At 36.9% G+C, this 23,488-nt stretch overlaps 1 protein-coding gene across 2 annotated transcripts in view; it reads right to left on the bottom strand.

Moving 5' to 3' along the window:
• LOC140775787 (thioredoxin reductase NTRC-like) overlaps window positions 1–17,373 on the bottom strand; it is a 28,675-nt gene extending 11,302 nt beyond the window's left edge. The window contains exons 1-8 of one of the 2 annotated variants that reach the window (XM_073119219.1): window positions 17,002–17,373; window positions 15,488–15,701; window positions 15,290–15,395; window positions 13,389–13,654; window positions 8,081–8,360; window positions 1,832–1,939; window positions 1,328–1,414; window positions 1,111–1,215 (exon numbers count right to left, since the gene is read on the bottom strand). In XM_073119219.1, the coding sequence (XP_072975320.1) occupies window positions 1,111–1,215; window positions 1,328–1,414; window positions 1,832–1,939; window positions 8,081–8,360; window positions 13,389–13,654; window positions 15,290–15,395; window positions 15,488–15,701; window positions 17,002–17,221 (1,386 nt within the window). In that variant the 5' untranslated portion in view covers window positions 17,222–17,373. The remainder of the gene's footprint in view (window positions 1–1,110; window positions 1,216–1,327; window positions 1,415–1,831; window positions 1,940–8,080; window positions 8,361–13,388; window positions 13,655–15,289; window positions 15,396–15,487; window positions 15,702–17,001) is intronic. The other variant, XM_073119220.1, reaches the window with a different exon arrangement.
• Between the last annotated feature and the right edge of the window lie 6,115 nt (window positions 17,374–23,488).

Raw genomic sequence — 23,488 nt, forward strand, 5'->3', positions numbered from 1 at the left:
TTATTAATTGTTTCGAGCAATGATGGCCGTGCCACAGTCATGGACGGTGCTGACTATCGGTCGGTACGGCACGTGCCGCGGCACTTGTCGGTCGTGCCGTAAGAGAATGAGAGAAAGAGGTAAGGAATACTCACCTTTGCCATTGTAGTCGCCGTCGCTCGACGCTCGTCGCCCGCCGCTCGCCGCCCGCTTCGTGCCCTAGCCCCCGAGAGAGAAGATGGATCGAGATAGAGGGATCGAGAGAGAGAGAGAGAGAGAGAGAGAGAGAGAGAGAGAGAGAGAGAGAGAGAGAGAGAGAGAGAGAGAGAGATCTGGATCCGAATCCGCAACTTAAATTTTAAACCCTCTCCCGATATCTCTCTCTCTCGATCCCTCTGTCTCGATCCATCTTCTCTCTTGGGGGCTAGGGCACGAAGCGACGGCGAGCAGCGACGGCAACGAAGTCGATAGTGAGCGGCGATGCGTTAGGAGGGGTGCCATGTGGCACCCTCGTGCCACGTGCCGGTATGTCGCCGGCACGGCCATCCTTGGTTTTGAGTTCTTTTGTATTATGAACTTGGAGAGTTATTGTTAGGCTTTGTATATCCCAAGCTTTATTCAGGTAGATGACCGATTATGATTCCAAATTTGGGTCATGATACAGAGTATTATAAATGGTATTTGAATACTACAACACAAAAACTTTGTGAATTAAAGAATGAAATATTAGATGTAAAAAAAGCTTAGTTCAAAGAGAAACCAATAAGTACTTTAAATTTAGAAGAAAACTATAGCCATGCATGTTCACATATACTGAGCCACATTTAGCAAATTCAAATTTGCCCAAAGCAAACTCCTGGACAGCAAGTCACTCACCATTTAAAGATCATGTTATTCCAAAGGGAAAATGGTAAGAGCATTAATATTCAGCTCCTTATACAGATACTGTAATTACTAATGTGGAGATGCATTTAGAAGATGGAGGTATCAAATGCTGAAAGGAGAAAAAGAAAAGAAGAAAAAGTTGTAGCCCAAACACAAGGTATATACAAAAGTAAGGAATCTAGCTACTGTAGCACATATTAGATAACACGGTGCTATACATTCAATTATAAATATTCTACAACATACCTTGCTTAATATTGGTTTCAAAGTTCTACATGGACCACATGTTGGTGAAGTATATAAAACACATAAAAGCCTTGGGCTTTCATGATACAATTTCCGAAGTGCATACTGCAAAAGACAAACTCAAAGTGAACTACAAAACAAAGGTCACGCATGAAATATAAAAAATATCTCAAATCAAGAATATCCTCGACAAGCAGAACTACTTTATAATATATACCTGTCCCTTGTGCTTTGTCAGAGTAATGTCAAAGCCCATTGAGACATCTCTGTCTGAGGGTTCCTTCTTCACCTCTTCAGCAATAGGCTATATATTGAAACAAATATCCGGTGAAAGTGTTAGATGCAAAAGAATATGCTTTATATCGTGACAATATGACAAAGGGACAAGTTAGGCCATATTAGACTAGCACTAGTACTAGAGACTCGATGTACTTGAAAGTTTGTTTGCTTCCATATCATTTCTAATTGGCGACAAAAACAGAATTGCCCATGTAGCATCATAATGGAAAGGAATGGCATCCAGTAAAACCTATTGTAAATAGTTAGAATTTTAGTATCATAAAACAGGCATGCCAATTAGAGATAAAAGTCTGTTCAATGGAAAAAGATCTAACCATTGAATAAATACTTAACATGATACAACTAACTTGACATTCATCAATACTGGCATCACCAGTAGAACCAATATGGCAATTAAAAAGTTATAACTGAACATATATACCTGGTGGAATTCAACAAGAAGATCATTGGAAACTAAATATCTCTCAACAGACAAAGCAGCTATGCATCCAGATCCAGCTGCAGTTATGGCTTGCCTCCATTCATGGTCCTATTAGTGTAATCCACAAGCATAAGGATCCAAATTGTTGCCCTCTTGTAACCAAGAGATTCCATCATGAAATAGCACGAAAACAAAAAAAAAACCATGTAATGGGTCTACTCTGTTCAATAATACTGATTTATAGCAAGATCCAATAAAAGAAGAAAAAGTGGATATTTGGAATATGAAGTTAGGACATCACTCTTTCTTCATGGTTTATAAGATAGGGCTAAAGCTAAATCTAGCATATTCCAGATCAAATTCAATATTATAGATCACTGATTGCAGGGACGGTGTACAAAGAGGATGGTGGCACATATATAAGCTAGCGAGCGACAAGTATGTTCAAAGAAAGTCCAGAAAACTAACAGAATGATACTTGTATTCAAAGTAAGCTTTTCGAGTTCACACTTCGAACTTCACAGGTTAAAGAGTTATATCATGGAGCATTAACAGGTCACACGATTCTTGCCCATAAACAATCATCGCGCAAACAAATCACCATGTCCTACTATCCTGAACCATCTATTCGTTAACAAACTAATTTCTTAAACAGATTTACCTAACCTTTCTTAAACTTATACTCTTGTAGAATATCATGGTATAAGATCACTCTCTGACTGTCTAATATACATTCTCTGTCTGTACTTAAACTTATACTTCTTTTGCTTAATATTGTGAAAGAAAGCCTGATAATTACAATTAACATAAATTCTCTGTCTGTATATATGTCAAAAAAGCAGGAAAGCTTCTATTTGTCGCAGCAAAAATCGAGGAACCTCACTCTTGCCTCCACTGCTCCAGTACTAGCATTACCAAGTTTCGAGAAATTATTTGAAGTTGAGTTTGATGCTTCAATAGTTGGCATAGGGGTTGTTTTAACCCAAGAAGGACAACCAGTTGAGTATTTCAGCGAGAAGTAAGTAAAGTGCGGCAAAAGTGGACGACTTATGAATTGGAATTTTACGCAATCATCCATGCTGTGAAGCATTAGGAGCATTATTCGACAGGAGTTTGTTTATATAGTAACCACCAAGCTTTAAAGTACATCAAAAACCAAAGCAATGGGATCATGCCTTAGCTTAGGCCGAGTTTACTTACAACAATGTTCAAGATGCCTTTCTCCATTGTCTATTCGAAGGCACCAAAGCATGCTTTGGAAGTGAAAAGACAATTGAAGGAACCAAATGCAAAGTAAAACACAAAGGTAAATAAGCATCGGAGACACAGAGTTCCGAGACGAGGACATAGTGATATTTTTCTTCACAAGGAAAGGTTTTTGATAGGGGCATACAATAAGTGGAAGCCCAAGGAAATATGGTCTGTATAAGATTCTAAAGAAGATCAACAACAATGCATATGTAATTGATCTACGGAAGGACATGGAGATTTCAAAGACATTTAATGTTGCTGTTATTCATAAGTATCACGACCCTGAAGAGCAGTTGTATCCAAGTATTTAACTTATAGACGAGTTGCATTCAAGTGGAAGGGATAGAAGCAGGGACAGGACATCCGAACAGATATGGTTAAAATCCTATCAAAACAAATTTTAGTCAATTTAAAACTTTACAAGTTTGGTTAATTTTGGTTTGTTTTGACTTTATCTAAGAATTATATTTGATTCGAATTTTATCTAGGAATTATGTTTGATCTCTATAAATAGGGATTGAACTCTTGTGTTATTATTCATTCAATATTTCTATAAAAGAAATTCTGCCTTTGATACAATTGTAAGGATTTCCGAGTAATTCTTCTTTAGAGTTATTTTAATCTCTAGTCGTCCCCTCGTGTTACCAACTGCATCAAAGGGTATTTTGATTATTTGACATAAAATATCTCCTAAATCCACCACCTTTTTATGTTACATCAAACATCCAATTCCCCTCAAGCTGTTTAAGGTACCAAAAACGAGGTTAAATATGGGTGTGGATAACAACATTTTGGTGCTAACCACATTCATAACGAAGCCTTAAATAATGGGCCAACAATGTACATGATGCCTTTAATATGACCCCTAATGTGTGTGCCCCTAATACTGCATGTAGAGAGATGAGAGATAATAGGATGTGCAGCCCACTATATTGCAGTAATAAGAATTGAGGAATAAAGGCAAGCTATTGAGGAATAAAGGTATCTAGAAAGAACTATCTCGGATACTATGTTACATAATTGGTTGATACACAAAAGCTTAAATTGATAGGTAATAGGCCAACAATATATATCATGCCTTTATCATAGACCTTCTTGGTGTTATTAAACAAATCCACACAGCTTTTGCATTTATTGGTCCACATAGATTGTGGTTCTTGTTGGTTCCAGTTAGTCCACTAATCCACTTAGAACATGGGTTCCCTTCTTAGGGAGTTATGCTTCTACTAAATCAATCATGAGGGTAGATAAGCTCAATCTTCGACATGAACATGGAGTTGTCCACAATCTTAGCTTCCATACCAAATTCTCTGAGATGAGATTTTTTAGCTGCCGGGATCCATGGTAGCCACCTTGATACTCTGCACTATTTGAATTTTCAAGAGAAAGGGTTACCTAATTCTGAATCTTCTACTGCTGTATTACTTGTTGTAATGAGAAACAGCTTCCCGTCTGCTTTTTAGAAGGACAATGATTTCGATTAACCTCAAGTTGATACTTTCTTTGGCACATACTTGTCTTCCGCTTTGTTACTTGTTGTGCCATCATCATTACCCAACTCAAATAGCTTCGCTCAAGGGACACAATTGTTCTCTACTATACACAAACTTGAAGGTAGAAGTTGAGCTAGCATGTTTGGGAGGTTGGAGATCTACTAATCTTATTTTGAGAGTTGATTCTTCATAATTCTCTAGATCCATTGTTACTCGCTATATTTCTATGGGAAGCAAGCACAAAGAGTTCTTTGCCAGTTTTCTAGCATTGCTTGTGGTTTGCATTCTAAACTAGGGATGTCACCAATAAGAGGATCTTACACTCTTAGTACTAACTACATCTGAACAGAGGGGACAAGGTGGCACAGAGAGGATACAAATTCTGCCAATACACCCTGTCCCTACTTTTCATTTGTTCGATAAAGCAGACTAGAGGCCTATGTAGTCATAAAGTCCCTTACTAAGTAGATTCCTCTCCTAAGAATGAAAACAAAGACTAAAAAATAAGACAATTCCAAACATAATTGTCAATTAGCTACAGTAATATGCACTTCAGATGTGGGTTTTTTGTTTATGACACTAACATTCTTTTTTTGTAGTTTTTCCTTTCAAACTTGAACTCTATGCTGCGACGCTGATGACGTGCTGTTTGATATACTTCTACATATTCATAGCCTTGTACATCTGAAATAGATGTAGCAACTCAGTCTTTTTTTTTTCCAAAATAGTAAGATCAATTTAGCAATTTGATGTGGACATCATCTTCAATTTGACCAAAATAAAGTTGCTTGAGTTCAATTTTGGTCTAATTGATCTAATTAGGCTCAACTTATTTTCACATTTAATTTGTTAAGTTAATTTTTAATTCAAATAATCAATTGAATTAGTCAATTGATAGATATGGTAAGCATATATGTGGGGGATGTCCGTATTGAGTTATTACCTAAATTGGGTTAGTCAATTTAGGTAAGACCTTATCAAGTAGGATTCTATTAGGAAATGAATTTCTATTAAAATCTCAATTGATAATTATGGTAAGCTTATATGTGGGGGATGTCCACATTGATTTATTACCTAAATTGGGTTAGTCAATTTAAGTAAGATGATCAATTTAAGTCCTATTAGAAAATAAGTTCCTATTAGAATCAGCTAGAATCAAAGTTGTTAACCTATTTAAGGGTTATTGCATGAGAAATAAGGAACGATTTGGAACAAGATTTATTTGAGATCTCTCACTTTCTCCCCTATAGTCTTTTTCTTCTCTCTCCCTTGCTCTCCCTTTCTCCTACTCTATCTTAAGATTCTTCTCTAAACTTCTCTCCTTTAATCTCTACTTTTTTTCGTTAGTTACTGCTGCTGTTCAAAAGATTTCAGTAGTGAAAGAGAATCTTTGGGTGCCCGTACGTGAAGAGGAGGACTTGGTTTCAAAGTAAAAGCACTACTATTCCACTTATTAGTAAACCTAAACTCTAAAGTCTTTCCTTACACCATAGTTTAGGCCTTTCTACTATCAACATACCTATTTGAGAGTTGAGGAAGTTACTGCCTTATCTGAGTGAATTTCTCTCCTTCCACCTAGTAGTGATCCTTTTAATCAATTAACTTTTTATCAGTTATTGCTTACTATATTTTACTTTAGTTATTTATTTGGGTCGATAATTCTCCAAAACATTACATTCATACTAGATTTACATCACAATTTGAAGGATTAAACAATCTCAAATCTCTTTTTTGGACTTTCCCACTAAGGTTGCCAGGCCGTTCTAGGGTTGTCATGTCTAAAATAAATAGATCATATAAATAAGTTATGATCTGCAGAGGTTCAAGCTTGGTTATGCATTTGGATGTCGCAGATCTTGCTTCTAAAACCTACTCGAGTCATATTAAAGAGACCAATTGGTCCCTAACAGTCTATCTTCTCTTAATCCTCCTAAATCAGGCCTAAATAGGTCCACTTAATTTTTCTAGATAAGATGAAGCTTATGCAAACCTTGCTGGTGGCCAAGTAGGTGCGTAGCTCTACAACTACTGATCCACTTAGATCATGCTCCTATCAAAGAATCCAGCTGGTCCAATGATCCACCTGTATTAGATATATAAAGATATATATATATATATATATATATATATATATATATATAATCAACTTACAAAGTAATCTAAGAAAAACAGATACTTCCATACTCTTGCCATGTCCATATTTAATATCGTATCAAATATGATACTCATCGGATACTTCCGGATACATATCAGATACTTCCTTAAAGTATTCAACTTTTTAAGAATATAATTAATAAAGTGAATACTTCTCAGATACCTCTTCAATACTTCTTGGATATTCTGAGGTTTCTTAAACATTTCTTGGATATTTCTGAGATTTCTATCAATAGTTCAATGCAAGTCAAATTGAAGGAAAATATTACCTTTTATTTCTTATCATATCTAGAAGGTTTCTTTTTGTGAAATGTCAAGTTCACTTGTTTATTTTATGATCTATTTTAGGAAATCATATTACAATAGTCAATTTCGTTTGATTTATAGGTTGAATTAGTTTGCTCGTCTTAATTCTTACATCTTAGTTAGTAAAATGCTATTCAATTAAGAAATTGGAAGTATACAAGTTCACTAGTATATATGTGGAGGCATAAATGTATACATATATGAGCTACGTATCCTAAACATATTGTATCATTATTTCATCAAGATTTTCTGTATCAGTGTATCCACATCGCATTCATATCGATGCTTCTAATCAATAATCCTTTTCTGAAGAATTCAGGAGTTAAATGAAATTATACAAAAAAGAACAAAGTGGAGAGAATGATGCTTGCAATAGATATACACTTTTCCATTCTTGTCCTTCAAATTTTCTGCATCTTTTCAGCCAAAACTCTGACATCACCAGCTCCAATTAATTTGAAGTTTAAAACAATTTTCTTTCTTTTTCCTATGTTAAAGAATACCAAATAATTGTCATATTACAATTTTGACTTGTTACACCAATCCTATTGTCAAGGAACATCATGTAATGGAAAGATCTATTCAAGAATGATTATCTGTACAAATGAAGCTAGTGAAACAGTTTACTGTTTCAAAATTATTGACAACTGAACATCTGTCAGGAAAAGAAAATTTCTGGCAATAGCTCAGCTACTTGGAAAATTATTGATGAAGTTACAAGATGCTTAAGATATCAATGGAAAATTAGATTTCCTAAGAAATTCAGTTCTAAAAAGTAGAATTATTAAACCTTGATAACTTAATGTCATGCTCTCCAGCACAACACTATTAAAATTTTAAAAGTAGCACTGATAATGATCACATCTATGGAGAAGTACATGTCACATTTATTTAGATATAGTTATCTGCAAATTATTTGATCCAAAAGAATAAGACATGGTAAAAAAAAACAAAGTAAAAAGAGCAGTCAACAGAGAAATGCTTGTAAGACTCATGAGGCAGAAAGTAAGGGAGGGAGTTGGGGAAGGCAGATGCTGATTATTACCTGTACATCACCTGCGGCAAAGACACCTTCAACTGAAGTTTTTGCTGTGCCTTCTTTGATTAATATGTAGCCTGAACTATCAAGTTCAATTTGACCTTCTAACAGCTGGCTGTTTGGAGTATGTCCTATACCATAAAATAGACCTTTTGCCTCTAAAACCAATTCCTCCCCTGTATCAAATCTTTTTAGTAGCACACCAGACATCTGGCCTTTGGTATTGCTAACGACATCCACTGCTTCCGTATTGAAGTGCACTGTAATATTTGGATTGTTGAGTACTCTGTGAAACATTCGCCACAATCAACCTGTTAAACAAACATCCAGGGAGTTGAAAGTTTACCTCATTAATACTTGTTTCAACTAAGCAGCAGCTGTGCATGCCCTCATAAGAACAAAACCGAGCTCATCTAGAATCTAGATGTAACAAACATGTATCTCTAGGAAAGATCAAGCATCAATAGATATTCTCTCATTAGCAACAATATCTAACTGAATTAATCTGCTTTCCCCTGGCTTTAATTAATCCAAGAATTCTATTATTCTAATTTCAAAATGTAATCCCAAACCTAATTAACAACTCTTTCTTTTTATCATAGCAAGGATGTCAATTCACCTTGACATGCCTGGGCAGCGAACTATTTAAAGGCCAACATCAACTGTATAGATTTGTAGAGTGTAAACAAGCACCTATAGGTAAAACTAAAATAAAATTCTTTTTCAAATGTTGCACTTTATATTGTTGCTAAGTTTAAATATGAGATTGTAGTGGCCAGTAGAAACTTACACTGAAGCATCAAACTATCATTCAAATATGGTGACAACTTAAGGCACAGATAATTTTTAATATTAATCAAAACCTCACAGCAATTTTTAATGAAATGATTCTAAGATTTAAACAAGCTTCGATCAAGTTAACAAGGAATCATCATGTGTGTATCCAACATGATCTATCAATATTGCTACTTGCTAGAATAATGAGTTGATACACCTGTGGATAAATGATGTAACTGACTGTATGCAAGTGTGTGTGTGTGTGTGTGTGTGTGTGTAGTATGAAAATAATGTCAAACTGTTATTGTAGCACAAAAATTTGAAATGTGAAAAGTGAAATAAGAGAATTATGTCAAATCATACATGTTCTTTTAGCATATAATAAATATGAGAGTTATGAGAAATACTGAGTACGGTGATATCATGTCTGGACTTTAGGAAGCTAATGTCTGGGTAATAAGCATATAAAAAAGATATACTCTTGAAGTGCCAAGGCAGGCAAAATTTCTTCTTTCAGATTCAAAAGAAAGACTACAGCCAGGTTTTAGGTCAAAGTCAGGTTCACATCAAGATAGAGTCAATAGTTATTCACTAAAAGGTAGCCAATGATCAACAAGAAGCAAGACTAAGGCCAGGAGGCAGCGGGTGTGAACATCAAGAGTGAATTAATCACTCATCACACTCTCTTGCTAAAGATATGATAGAAAACGGGAAAAGAAGAGGGGGAAAAAAGCACTATTGGAAGCCCATAAAGTGGTAGACCTATCCACCCTCAATTTGCACTCAAGTTGATATAATCTGAGTTTGATCGAATAGCCTCACAGGGACGTTGGGTCAAAGGATCGAATCTATTTATCTTTTAACTAATTCATGTTCATCTCTTAGTCATGTTTATCTTTATTCATATTTATCTCTTATCTAAGCCTTTAAAACAAATTCTAGTTAAATTATATACATCTTTAAGGCAAGTCATAGATAAGTCATGAAAGCTTTTAAGGCAAATCCTAGATAAGTCATGAAAACTTTTAAGGCAAATCCTAAATCAAGGCGTGTAAGTTTTTATTACTAATCTTAATAGAACTTGTACCCAATCTCCATATATAGGAGGGGTCAATCTCCTTTATTTAATCATCCACACGTTGAGAATTATATTTTTAGTCTTAGACTAGCTTAGGAGTAAGAGTAATTTAAGAGCAGAAGTAAACTAATTGTAATCTATGAATAAAAAGTAAATTAATCATAATCTAGGAATATAAGTAAATAAATCGTAATCTAAGATTAAAATTAATCTCCTTTTATTACCACCATCGTCACCCATCTTCTCTCTCTCTCTCTACCATGCTCCACTGCCTTCCACTTTTTTCTCCATTCTCACTTAAGGTTTTATACTAAAAAGTCACATTGGAGATAAATCTCAAAAAAAATTATTTCTTCATTAACCCCGACTAAGCAAAAAGCTGGCATATATATAGATCTTACTAAAAACAATAAGCAAATAATACTGTAAACAATCGCAAAAAAATCAAATATAACTCTAAACACAATAAATATCAAATGTATAATGAAAATACTAGACTTAAGATTAATTCCCTGAAGGAACTCCATTAGACATGCCTGTGTAATATGCTACTGATGCCTGCATCAAGAAGTCCAAAACTATTCTAGTTCTTTTGAGTGGTCTCCACAAAGACATTGGAGACGGGATGATGTAAGATCCAATAAGTGCTTCATCACTATGCAATAACTAAAAATCTATTTAGTGTTGCACAAACTATTAAAGGATATACGTTTTAAAAGTGCCATAACCAACTAGTACTTCCTAATTATCCCATACGTGTATATAGACTGAGTAACCTATTATTGAGAGGTGCAAATTGTAACGAAGAGGAGATAGTTTAGACTTTACCGATTTTTTTACATAATGACATAATGACACAATAAGCTAAACCAAGATTCCTAGTTTTGGCCAATTCCAATGCAGATCAGTTGAAATAATAGGGATCATCTGTAGCCAATTCCAATCCTACCTCAATACCAGTTTATTGATTGGTTTTGATAGGGTATCAACGAAATCACAGATACTCGATCGAGATCAATCTCATTTTGGTCAAAATTGACTGAAACAAAGAATTTTAAGTTAAAGATATCCGTGAGCCCTCCCTTATCATCCCTTACCTCTCTATCTCTCTCTCTCTCTCTCTCTCTCTCCCAAGCAAGATGTTGCTTCTCCTGACACAGATCAATCCTGCAAACTCCAACACAGATTTGGCCTCTATCGACCTTCGTAAAGATCGAGTATGCCAATTTTCTCTTTGGTTTTTTCTCCCTTCTTTTCTCTATCCAACAAGTTCTCTCTCTCTCTCTCTCCTTCTCCCTCCATCTCTGGTAGTGTACCAAACGTTTCTATTAAAAAGCAATTTTTTTGCTGCAAGTGAGAGGGAGTAGCTAGAGTAGAGAGAGGGAGAGAACTCCCTCTCTATTTTGTGGCAACTTTTTGCCGTTGTAAGAGAGAGAGGGAATGGAGTTGTTAAATAGAAAGGGAGGCTATAGAGAGAGCAGAGAGAGGGAGAGAATTTTGCGGCAATTTTTTTCTATAAAGAGAGAGAGTTTGCGATAAGAGAAGAGAGTGAAAAAGAGACTCGAGAGAATGCTGGGCTGCTAGCTATACTTGAGAGAGAGAGGGGAAAGAGAGTGGAAAGAGGGAGAATAGACTAGAGAGTTGTAGAACTCTAAAGAGAAAGAGGAAACTTATTTTCTTTTTTCAGTATTTAGACTTTTTTATTTAAGAAAGATGGGTTCTTTCTAACATTGCAAAAGGCAGGAAACCCCATTGACTTCACATAGAGTAATTTTATTATCATATTTTTGTAAATTATTTTATTTTTATTTTTCTTGCATTTTTTTTAATGTAATTAAAAATTAGTCCCATACTGAATGGCTAATACGTACGGCTGATGCTTCTGAGTTGTATCGTTTCTTTGGGTAACTGATGCCGATTTTTAGAACCTTAATGTAATCAACCATTCACCTCAAAATCTTCTCTTAGATGCCCTTTACGTTGGTAGCCTATCTAATAGGAATATTAGAGAGCTTTTCTGAGTAACATGTATAAGGATTTTCATTGTTTATATAGACATAACATGACTAAGACTACTAACATGCGTAAGCAATTATCTGATGCCAAATTTGCATGCAAACACATACCTATAATTGTGTGCCATTTGATTAATATTTGTCTGCTATCTAGTGTTTTGACAAATTTGCATGCAAACAGGCCTACGGCCCTACCTATTATCGTGTGCCAATCTGAAAGCACTAGGCCACTAATTTGGGAGCCTCTTATATTAGTTTATATGAACATGATCGTAAATGCAAACTTTACATGAAAAGCAATTCATGTAATGTAATTCATATATTTATATCATACCTATTGTTCCGTACCAAACTGACTGGTTATAGTCCAGTGCTTAGGTACCCTCTTAATCTAATATTATATGAAGTTATGAACACATATGCATACTTTACATTAAACTAATTCATAGTCATATTATTTTATATGTAGTATATTATATCATACCTATTGTCCCGTACCAAACTGATTGGTTTTAGTACACTACTTAGGTAGATACTATATGAAGTTATGAACATAATGCAAACTTTACATGAAAACTAATTCATAGTCATATGAAAGATTAGTAAATTACATCAAAGCAAAAGGAAAAAAAACAAATCAAGAACTAAGCTTATTCAACAATATTAAGTTTCTAACTTCGTCCTAATGAAAAAAAGAAAAAGGGAAAATTACACTCTACCGCATATGGTTTGGCTTAATTCTATAAAATTATTATGCATTTTCAACTTAAACACTTAATTCTTCTGTGGATTAAATTAAAGTGCAACCATTACTCTCTCCATCATATTTGACTAAATTAGATATAGAATTTGATGATCCTCATTAGAGACAATATTATAGAGAATTGGATAAGTTTTTCGATACATCTAAAATAATACCGATCGAAACAGATATATTAAACAAATATCTATTTTTATCATTTAAAATCCGATTGATATTATTTTAGATATGTTGGAAAGCTTATTAATCTATAAAAATTTGCCTCTAATGAGAATCTTTAAATTCGACCTATAATTTGGTCAAATATGATGAAAAATGTAACGGTTGCACTTTAGTTCAGGCCACAATGGGGTTCAGCGTTTAAGTTGAAAATACAAGAGATTTCATGAAATTAAGCAAACCACCGATGGATAAAGTACAATTAACCCAAAAAATAAGTACTTATTCCTCTAATTAAGGTAAGCATACATCATATAAGGAAATCAGTAGAAGTCACTGGATAATTGACTAAATTATAAAGGCCCAATATAGAACAAAAGTCAATTTGTTAGTTCAAACTTCCAATAGATGATTGCAAACAAAAATCTCTTATAAGATAGTTATATGAGTCCTAAAAGGAAACATAATTTCTTCATTGAGAATATCCTAGAAGTGTATCTTAGATTAAGTTAACGATTAGCATACCGGTCTTGCATAGCTTTAGATGCTCGTAGTTGGTCTCTACGAACAAGTAAATGTACATGACGAGCATATTTTGTCAAATATAATGCTTCCTCTGTAGCTGTATCACCTCCTCCAACAACTGCAAGAACTTGTCCCTTGAATAAAGGTGATGCTCCATCACATATCGCACAAGCACTTATACCTCTACTCCAAAATTCATCTTCACGAGGCAATCGAAGCCTCTTAGCAGTAGCACCTGTTGCTATGATAAGACTATGGCACTTCACCTAGAGAATCGAAATAAGAAAATCAAGACATAACCAAAGATTATGCAAAAAGAAGTATCATCTTCACATCAAGTAGAATTTTGTCAAAAACATAACATTCAAGCAGTGAAATACTCAAACACTAGTAGCACTAGTGGGTAAAATTGTTGACAAGAAATATCACTCAGCACAAAGCAGTCTTCAGTATCTTCAGAAAATCCAAATGCATAAACAGTTAAACTTGAGTAGGTAAACTTGTCGCCTCTCTTATTGCCTTTTTCACAAGGAGACATGAAACTACATCTAAAAGAAAGGACTGTACCATAGAATGCAAGCAAAATGGTCATGAAGAATCATTCTTCTTTAGGCCAGAAGCAAGACAGTATAAATATTAGTCATAACAGGAATTCTTTCAATAATCATTTCCACAATCCAGAATAATTCGCCAACTTTGCTATATGAAGAATATAGAGAAAACAGTGCAGGAGAAACATGAAAATTTTCATGTACATTCATGTTTTCCTTGCAAAGTTGTCTTTGTTTGCAAATTAGATTCCCAAAAGAAGACATGTAATAGGATATTTTATTCTCATTTTTCATTTAATGTTATTTGCAAAAGTTAAAACCCCTTTAGATTGTCTATGACATAAAAGCATGGACTGAACTTTGAGTCGCATTGTGACCCTAGGTATCATAGAAGTTACATAAGAGCAGGTTATTTAATACCATTGTTATTGATTCTCTGAAAGAATATAACAAATGTCAATTTTTTTTTTCCAACATTCCTATTCTGCAGTTGAAATCTGTGAAATTTGAAAATGATAAAGAATGATTTTCAGAAACTGGAGTAATAGCCTGACACAAGTCCTTTAAGTGCAGAACTTGGAGGAGAATGTTGGCATTGAACTTCTTTTTAGTCTGATTTCAGAAACATCAAAATTCATTTTACTTTTATGTCCAAAAGAAAGAAATGCCTTGTTATCCTTTTTGACACTGAAAGATATATGGAAGATAATATAAGAAGCCTTATCTTTCTCTTTTTATGTCCAAAAGAAAGAAATGCCTTGTTATCCTTTTGAGGCTAAAAGAAATATACGGATTTCAAGAAATTTTGGGCACACACACGCATGCACATGCAGGGACATGCACAGACACACGCATTTCAGGGTTGTCATTCAGTGTATAGGAAACATTGAATATATGTTTGAGCAATCATTGATCAATTTAAACTTGTAGCATCACTTTCACTTTCTCACCAATTTTGTTGCCCTTAATTCGTACATAGGGCTAATGGCCTATAACAGTATCCACTACTATAAGGCCCTACATGACTTATGTTGTTCTACTTAGATAATAAGGAAATGAAGACAGTCCAAGGGCTGAACCATGTAGGTTTATCAATTTCTTCTCATTTCTTGTTCTTTTCCTTTTTTTGTTCTTTTTATGTTCTCTCATGATCTCTGCATCTCTTCTTTGTTGTCCTTCATAGAACTTTGGCATTATACTAGTATCAATTATCAAGAATAACCTTAACAGGAAGAAAATCATAGGTCAATTTAATTCTATTTCAATAGCTGGTTAGTCTGGAAACTATATATACAAAGGAAGTCTTACAAGAAGAAGATCATAACATCATATGATGGCTCAATAGTTCACCTCACGTTCAGTGCTACGGATGGTAAAAGGACTACTTCTCACATCAATAAATTCAACATCTTCTTGGAAAAGCTCTGCACCCCAGCGGTCAGCTTGCTGTCGCATTCTAGTCAACAAAAATCACCACAGTCAGAAAAAAGATCGAGCAAGCAATAGAATAATAAATCAATTTAATGCTTGTTAGATTAATCAAGAAACCTGTCCATTAAATCAGGACCAGTTATTCCATCTGGAAAACCAGGAAAGTTTTCAACTTCAGTTGTTGTCATTAACTGCCCTCCTGGAACACCGCCCACTTGGTAACCTTCAAAAACAAGGGGCTTCAAATTTGCACGAGCCGCATAAATGGCTGCGGTATAACCAGCTGGACCAGAACCAATGATAACCAAATTCTCAACTCCCTTATAAGAAACTGCAAGAAAGATCTAGTAATTTGATCAAAATTCTCAATGGCATTTAATATCTAATATAGCATACTAGTTACAAAAATGTAAATGTGCTAAAACCAATTTCTTGTAAGTTATAACTTCATGGATGAAATAGTCATCACATATTAGTAACGGAATGTTGTTTTAAGTTAGCATCGTTTGATGGTAGATTTAAAGGAAAACTGCATAAGCAACAGGCTTTCAAGCATGGTTCACCATATCGGGATCGGCCAAACTCGATCCCAATCCAGGCTCAATCCGAACTCTCTCTCTCTCTTTTGCTCTTTCTTCTCACTCTCTCTCTTTCTCTTTCTCTCTTTTTTTCTTTTTTCTCTTTTTCTCTTCTTACTATATAGCCATTGTTTCTCTCACAGAGAGATCTAGTTCCGGCGAACTCCGGTAAACTCCAACGAACTCCAATAAACTTCAACGAATTCCGACAAACTTCGGTGTATAATTTTTTTATTTTATTTCTTTATTTTTTCTCTTAGTTTTTTTTAATTTCTTCCACTCTTTTCCTTTTTCTTCTCTTTTCTTCTTCTTCTTCTTCTTCTTCTTCTTCACTACATCATGGTTTTTTGTTTGGTTTTTTTTCACTCGCTCTCTTTCTAATTTATTTTTCTTTTCAGTTTTCACTACACCATAGTTTTTCTTTCTTTATTTTCTAACTTTTTCTGAATTTTTAGAAGTTTTCCTATATTTCTATACAATATTTAGAATTTTACATAATTAAAAAGTCCAATCCAATCTAGGCGACCGATACGGCCAATTCGGCCAATCTAGCCTATACATATCATTTTTTTAGAAGGCCGATCCCAATCCTAATCTTGGATTTTTGAACCTTGCTTTCAAAATTAAGAAAATAATCTAATTGTTAGCGAAAAATAAAATCATAGTGGAAATAACGAAGAAAGAGCATCTATCATCAAAAAACAACAATAAAAACTAAAAAACAGGCACTAGCATGTAACCAAAAGAAATGCTTCCCATAGGTATCTGGCAATCTCCGTGCATTTTGCACACCAAAGACTGCTACTGCCAGAAATGCATTCAACAACAAAGATGCTTCTTGAACATACTTGACTTTTTCTCCAACGGCTTAAACTTTCTAAGAATACGGTTAGATAGAAACTTAAATCGCATGAATTTGACGAAATAATGATTATGCATAAAGGTTAAATAAATTACTCTTACTCTTTGAATTCCTATACAAAACACAGCATTCACGAGACCAGAGATTAAGCGCTAATTTTGGCGCAACAAGAAGTAGGAGAGTCGGCAAACCTGCACCTGAAGATGCGGGATTTTCCTCGGCAGAGGAGGCCGGCGTCGAAGCAGAGACTTGAAGCACTGAACGGCGTCGGGCGGCGGAGGAGAAGGGAGGCCGGCAAGCGGTGGCGGCACAAGGCTGGTGGCGGAGGAGGAAAGATAGGCGGTCGCAGACGGCGGAGGAGGGCGGCGCCACCGCGACGACGGCCGCCATCCCCATCCGGATTACCGCCATTGATGATGAAGAGAACTGCCTTTTACCCCCTCTCCTAGTTCGATGATATTGTTAGCGGAGATAAGAAAAGAGGGAGTGTGTACGCGGAAATGGTGGAGAGAGAGAGAGAAGGAGGTCTGTCAAAGTTTTTATTGGCGGAGAACGATGCTGGTACCATCCAAACAGGATATAGCATACCACCTCATCGGCCTCTATCTCCGCTCTTTTGTCTCTTTCGAGCCTTTAATTTTCTTATCAGAAAATATTAGCTAAATCACACTATAGATTTTTTTTAAAAAAAAAGTAACACTAAGTGGTCCAACATGCACTATTCAAATATTTTTTTAAAGAAATTTGCAAAATAGCCCCAACATTATAGACATTTTCTGGGACACCAGTTTTTCAATTTGTAGAAATAGGCCACATGAGCGGCGAAAGGTGATGCCAAACAATGGAGGGAAGACCCTGCCAACTCCTGTCGGAGGAGAGGATGTTCAACATCGGGCCTCTTCCTCTAAAGCGACGAAACCAGAGAGAGTGGGCATGCCCAAAGTTGAAGGTGGATGGTCGTGGGCTTCGGTGGTAGCAGATAAGATAACTAGTTGTAGTGGGTACGATAAGATTCCAAAGGAGATACTCAATAAGCTAAAGGAGCAGACGAAGGACTTTGTTATAATTGATCTGGCTACCTTGGCTAAATGCCTTAAGCAGTAGAGATTGACCCTTTTGGGAGGGTTGATTGGCTCTTACATTCTGTTGCACAAGTTGAAGGACATACTGGCTAGACTGTGGAACGACATCATAGGATTTGAGGTCTCCGACATGGCGGAGGGCTTCTATGCATTTTGATTTGTCAAAGAGAAGGATATGCTCTACATCATATCTGTAACAACCCAATCCCAATAAATAAATAAATAAATAAAAAATCATGGGCACGACGCGACCGGCCACACTGTGGCCGGCCTCGTGCCCATGCCAACTGCTCATGCAGCTTGGTGGGGCGCCACGCGCCTGCGACCGCTGCCGCAGCCAACTGGCTGCGGCCAGCTGGCCGCGGTGGGCCCCGGCGCCGCCACTACTCCTCCTCCACCGCCTTCCCTCTCTCTCTTTAAATCTCTCTCTATCTCTCTCTCTCTCTCTCTCTCGAGGCTCTCTCTCTATCTCTCTCTCTCTCGCCGAGGCCGGTCGTCGCCGTCGCCACCTCCACGAGCGCCGGTGAGCTCTCTCTCTCTCTCTCTCTCTCTCTCTCTCTCTCTCTCTCTCTCTCTCTCTCTCTCTCTCTCTCTCTCTTTCTTGCCCAAGGGTGGGCTTGTCGCAGCCGAGCCGCCGGCGAGAGGCCGGCCGCTGGCTGGCCAGCAGCGGCCAATGCCCTCCCCGCCGGCCCGGGTCCGCAACCGCCTCCCTCACCTCCCCTCTTTCTTCTCTTTCTCTTCTGTTCTTCTTCTTCTTCCTCCTCTTCTTCTTCTTCTTCTTTCTTTCCTTTCTTTCTTTCTTTCTTTTTCTCCTCCTTCCTCAGCTCCTTCTCTTTCTTTCTGCGCAGATGGCAGATGTGATTAATTTATTAATTAATTAGTTTATTTATGTTATTTATTTAGGTATTTTTCTTCTTAATTAATGCAAATAGATTATTTAGACATTAACTATTTTAATAATATTATATATCCTTCAATATAATTTTATTAATGATAATTTTTATAATTAATGATTAATTAGGTATAAATATATGTAATTCTTATAGTTATTTATTTATTTACATATCTATTAGATTAATAGATAGATTTGTAAATTATAATTATTAGATTTATATTCTAATATTCTTATGATCTACATTTTTAGTAATTCTATTAATTTATTATACATTATTAGTTTGTAACAAATAAGATAATGACTACATAATCCCCAATTAATCAAGATATAATTTAATTATAATTAGGTTTTTTATCTATATTTATATTTTATTTATAATAAAAATCTAGCCAATCATAAAAATAAGTAGAAATTCTAAAATCTAATAAATCATCATATTTTACTCGAACGGATTATAATGGGATAAACAACTAACTTTATGTTACTTAAACATTTTCAGATCCCGAACCCCTTATTTGAGACCCCGTTGTCCTTGCTAGCGAGAAGTGTCACACGGTTGATGGGTGGATGTAAAGGATACGTGGTTTGTATCTTCTGATCAGGGTGAGTAGTCTTATCCCCTAGATCCCTTTCTCAAATTAGGTTATATTATATATTATGTACATGCATGTTTTGGCCTCCAGCATGATTATATGACTTTATCTAGAGATGATTACCGTCGAGCATATTTTTATCATGCATATAATTAGGCTGATCTTTGATATGAGTATGATAATGATAAATAAGGATGGTTGGAGATGATTATACTGTTATGGTTTTATGTCGAGATGATTTTTAGTATGAGTGTGCATGTGATAGACTAGCGGGAGTATGCATGTGTTAGATACATGGTTGGAGACTACATTGCATCATTTTTCTCTTGATTCCTGTTCCACCTAAATTCCTGTTATGCATTGACTTGTTATCGTACTGGATATATGCATATGATTTGTCTTTTAAAAAGGAAAGCATGAAATGTGATTGATAGGATAGTTGATAGAAAGCGTGAGGATACCCGAGTGGGCGCGAGGGTTAGGACGCGCTTGGTGGATGATTGATCGCTCGACATGGTCGCGATCCTGTTGGCCTTACGTCCGAGGTCGTTAGTCTGTGTGCGCAGCAGACATTCGGACACATGCCGTTCGCCAGGGCATATGTGGCGAGTTATCCTCACGAGATTTCTATCAGCTAGAAGGGTGCCCGGTCTAGATGGATGTTGATACCCTAGTGGATGGCAGGGTATGGTTATATTTGAGATACTCCTTGCGAATGGCAGAGTATGCTCTGAGCCTTCGGGCATGATGTTGAGACCGGGTACCGGGTGTTGACTGTGCACAGTGGTCTAGTATGATGATATTATATCGAGATGTCCGTGATGATTATGATGTTGAGAAATGCATATGATTTCATTATCATTCGGTTACCTGATTATCGAGTAGTCAATATTAATCATATATGATTGCATTTGATTTCATAGTATTGTCATGGTCGGCATGCATCATGTGTCATATTTGAGAGAGAAAGTTATGATGATTATATGATGTGGTGACCTATTTATTCATTGTCGAGGATTATGTATTCTTATCAGTTATGACATGTTATCTACTTTTCATTTATGTATTATTGAGGATACATTCATATACTCATTCATAACATGATACTCTTTCTGATTCATATTATCCAGTACATGATTTACTCTCTGTTTGGCATCACTGATTCGGGGTAAGGTCTATTCACTGAGCCTTTTGCTCATGACTCTCTTTATTTCTTTTCTAACCCCCTCAGATATGTGGTACGTGATAGCGACTTGAGAAGATATTTTAGAGCGATGATGAGCTGAGCTATAGATGCGAGATGGTATAGATGATAGTTTATATAGAAATCGAGTTGTACCAATATTTGATATTTGTACTCTTTTGTATTAGACAATGATTTGTATAATACAGGTCGAATTATAGAGTAACCTTATATTAGTTATTTTAGTTGTATCTTGATGGTTTGTTGTGGCCTGTGTGGGTCCCGCCAGATTATGTGGCGGTCTAGTGTATATTATTGTGGACTTTGATATTCATATACTAACAGGTTTATTTGGTTAAGAGTATGATTTATTTGGTGATGGATTATGTGATCATGGATATGTTAGTAGGTGTTATTTGATGATATCATGATTATATGTGTACAGGAGAGTATCCGTGCGTGACGAGCCCCGCCCGACTTGTCGCGTGTGTCGCGCGTGCCGTGAGGCCGCGTGGGCGTGCACGTGCCGTGCCGGGCGGGGGCGTTACAATATCAAACGAGCCATAGACGCTAGGGGGTAAGGTGTTGAATCTCATTCGATAACGGAATGATTTTAGACCAACATTGGCTACCTTCACTACTACCCCAATTTGGATATAACTTCCAGACTTACCAAAGGAATACTGGGAGCTCAAGGCTTCAATACCAGTGGTGGCGTTCTTCGGCAAACCTCTAAGAGTTGATGAGACTACGCTTGACCATAACCAAAGTCGTTATGCTCGAGTATGTTGATACGATTCGGACTTCATCGACGTCGTCTCGAGCATGGATTCATATTAGGAGTGTTTTTGTTTCATGTTTTAGAGTTTAATTTTTATTAAAATAAGTTTTCTGTAAGTCGCGTTCGAACGCGGGTGGAATGAGTTTGAACGCAGTTTGTGAATGGGGTTGTGAACGTGGGTGAAGAGAGTGCACTGTGCATTTGAACGCGGTGCGTTCGAACACACTATGAACGCCTACATCGCGTTCACAAATACCGACAGGCGCGTTCAATCACGCGTTCGAACGCCTGCATCGCGTTCGCAAATCCAGAGGAGCGAACTCGGTGCGTTCGAACGCGGTTGGGTGCGTTCGAACACGGTCGGCGAAAATTGTATTGTTAGGGTTAATTTGAGTTGTTAGTTAGCCTCTAAAAGGATGTGGATGGCAACCATAGGTCATTATGGATTATTGAGAATTGAGTTTTGCCTTGCCTTCTTCGTCTTCTTCGCTCCCATTCTCTCAATCTCCGATGACGCCGCTTCTAACCTCCCTCGACCGGTCAATCATCCTAGACCCTTAAGGGCGGCCCTCTCCTCCCTCTTCTTCCAATCTATCTGACACTTGCCCTAACCCTTTCATCAACCATAACCCTTCCACCACCACTTTTCACCGGTGTTACCCCATTAACGCCGGTCCTCCACCAACCACCATCACCTAGGATCACGTGCCTCCATCCACGGATCCAAAACAGACCACCTAGACCATTGTTTACTAATCAGACTATATCTCGAGATCCACACATCCGATTCGCCTGAAACTAGATTTGTTGGAAAGCTATTTTCGAGATCTTATTTCAAAGTTCCGTGCCAAATCTAGTCCAGATCAGATAATTGGAAGAGATTGAACCTTAGCCAAAGGAGAGATTGTATCAAACTTGGTATCAAAGCCACCGTTTCTAGATCGTATCAAGTTGGTATCAAAGCTCCATAGGCCGAGGCGAGATCGTATCAATTTGGTATCAGAGCCACCGTTTCTAGATCGTATCATATGTGTTGAAATAGACCTAAGCAAGCCTTTGAAGCAATTGGTTTGGCTTGGCCCCAAGTCTAGCAATGTTGAGCAAAAGGTGATTTATGAGGGCATACCGAAGATGTGCTTTAACTGTAGAAGGTTAGGGCATGAGAAAGCCTTATGTCCAAAGCTTAAGGAGGACGGTAGCTGTGATGAAAAGGACACAAAGGATGAAGGTACAAAGAATAGAGCAAGCCAACTTAGAGCAAAAGAATCTGAGCCCACCACCAATGCCATTAGGATTGGACTTGTTTGGGATTTGGAAGAAGTGGTTAGGAGAGTGAGGCCAGCCGGTGGAGGGGGAAGGGCGAAGAAACTAGCAAACTTGCAGAAAGGGAGCTATGGGTGGATTGCACCGAGTCAGCCCAATGCACCTCGTGGAAGTTGGTCCGAGGTGAATTGGCGACAGAATGTGTCAGAGAGCCAATCGGGAGGTGGCACGATGCCCAAGGATCAAAGCGTTGGACATAAGCAAGCTCCTTTGAAGTAAGGTGGCAAGGACAACATGGAGGCACAACTGTAGAGGAAAGTTGAAAAAAGGCAAAGGGCCCATGCACAAGGAGCACATGCATAAGAGTCAATGGGAGAAAAGTGATCTTTCTCAAAGTGCAAACCAACGGATCCCTAGATAGGTAGTAGAGATTGTTGTAGGGGCTAACCAAATATCAAACTCTAAAGGTGGTGCATTAAATGCTACAGGCTATGATGAGATGCAAAATGATAAGGATGGAAAGATGAAGGATCTTGAGGGCCAACATAAGATTTTAGTGGGGACAGATGTCCCTTTAGGCGAACCTTCATGCCATAGAACCAGGACTACATTAATTGGAGGCTTTAACATGCATATGGGTGATGGACGTGGTAAAACCGAGTGAAGAGAAGCCGGACCCCAAAATAAAAACGTTCGCATTAGAGAGAGCATTTCCAAAAGAAGTGATTAGTGAGGGCCTAGCTTCTCTTCACTCAGTGATACGATTTCCCCTTAGGTCAAGACTTGATCTATCCTGGTTTTCATATTTGGATAGGATTTGACACAAAACTTTGAAAATAGATCCCGAAAGATTCAACCATTGGATCAACGTGAAATTTTGA

This window comes from Typha angustifolia, chromosome 14 (genome assembly GCF_048772165.1).
Source record: "Typha angustifolia cultivar Huaian chromosome 14, ASM4877216v1, whole genome shotgun sequence".
Taxonomy (NCBI): Eukaryota; Viridiplantae; Streptophyta; class Magnoliopsida; order Poales; family Typhaceae; genus Typha; species Typha angustifolia.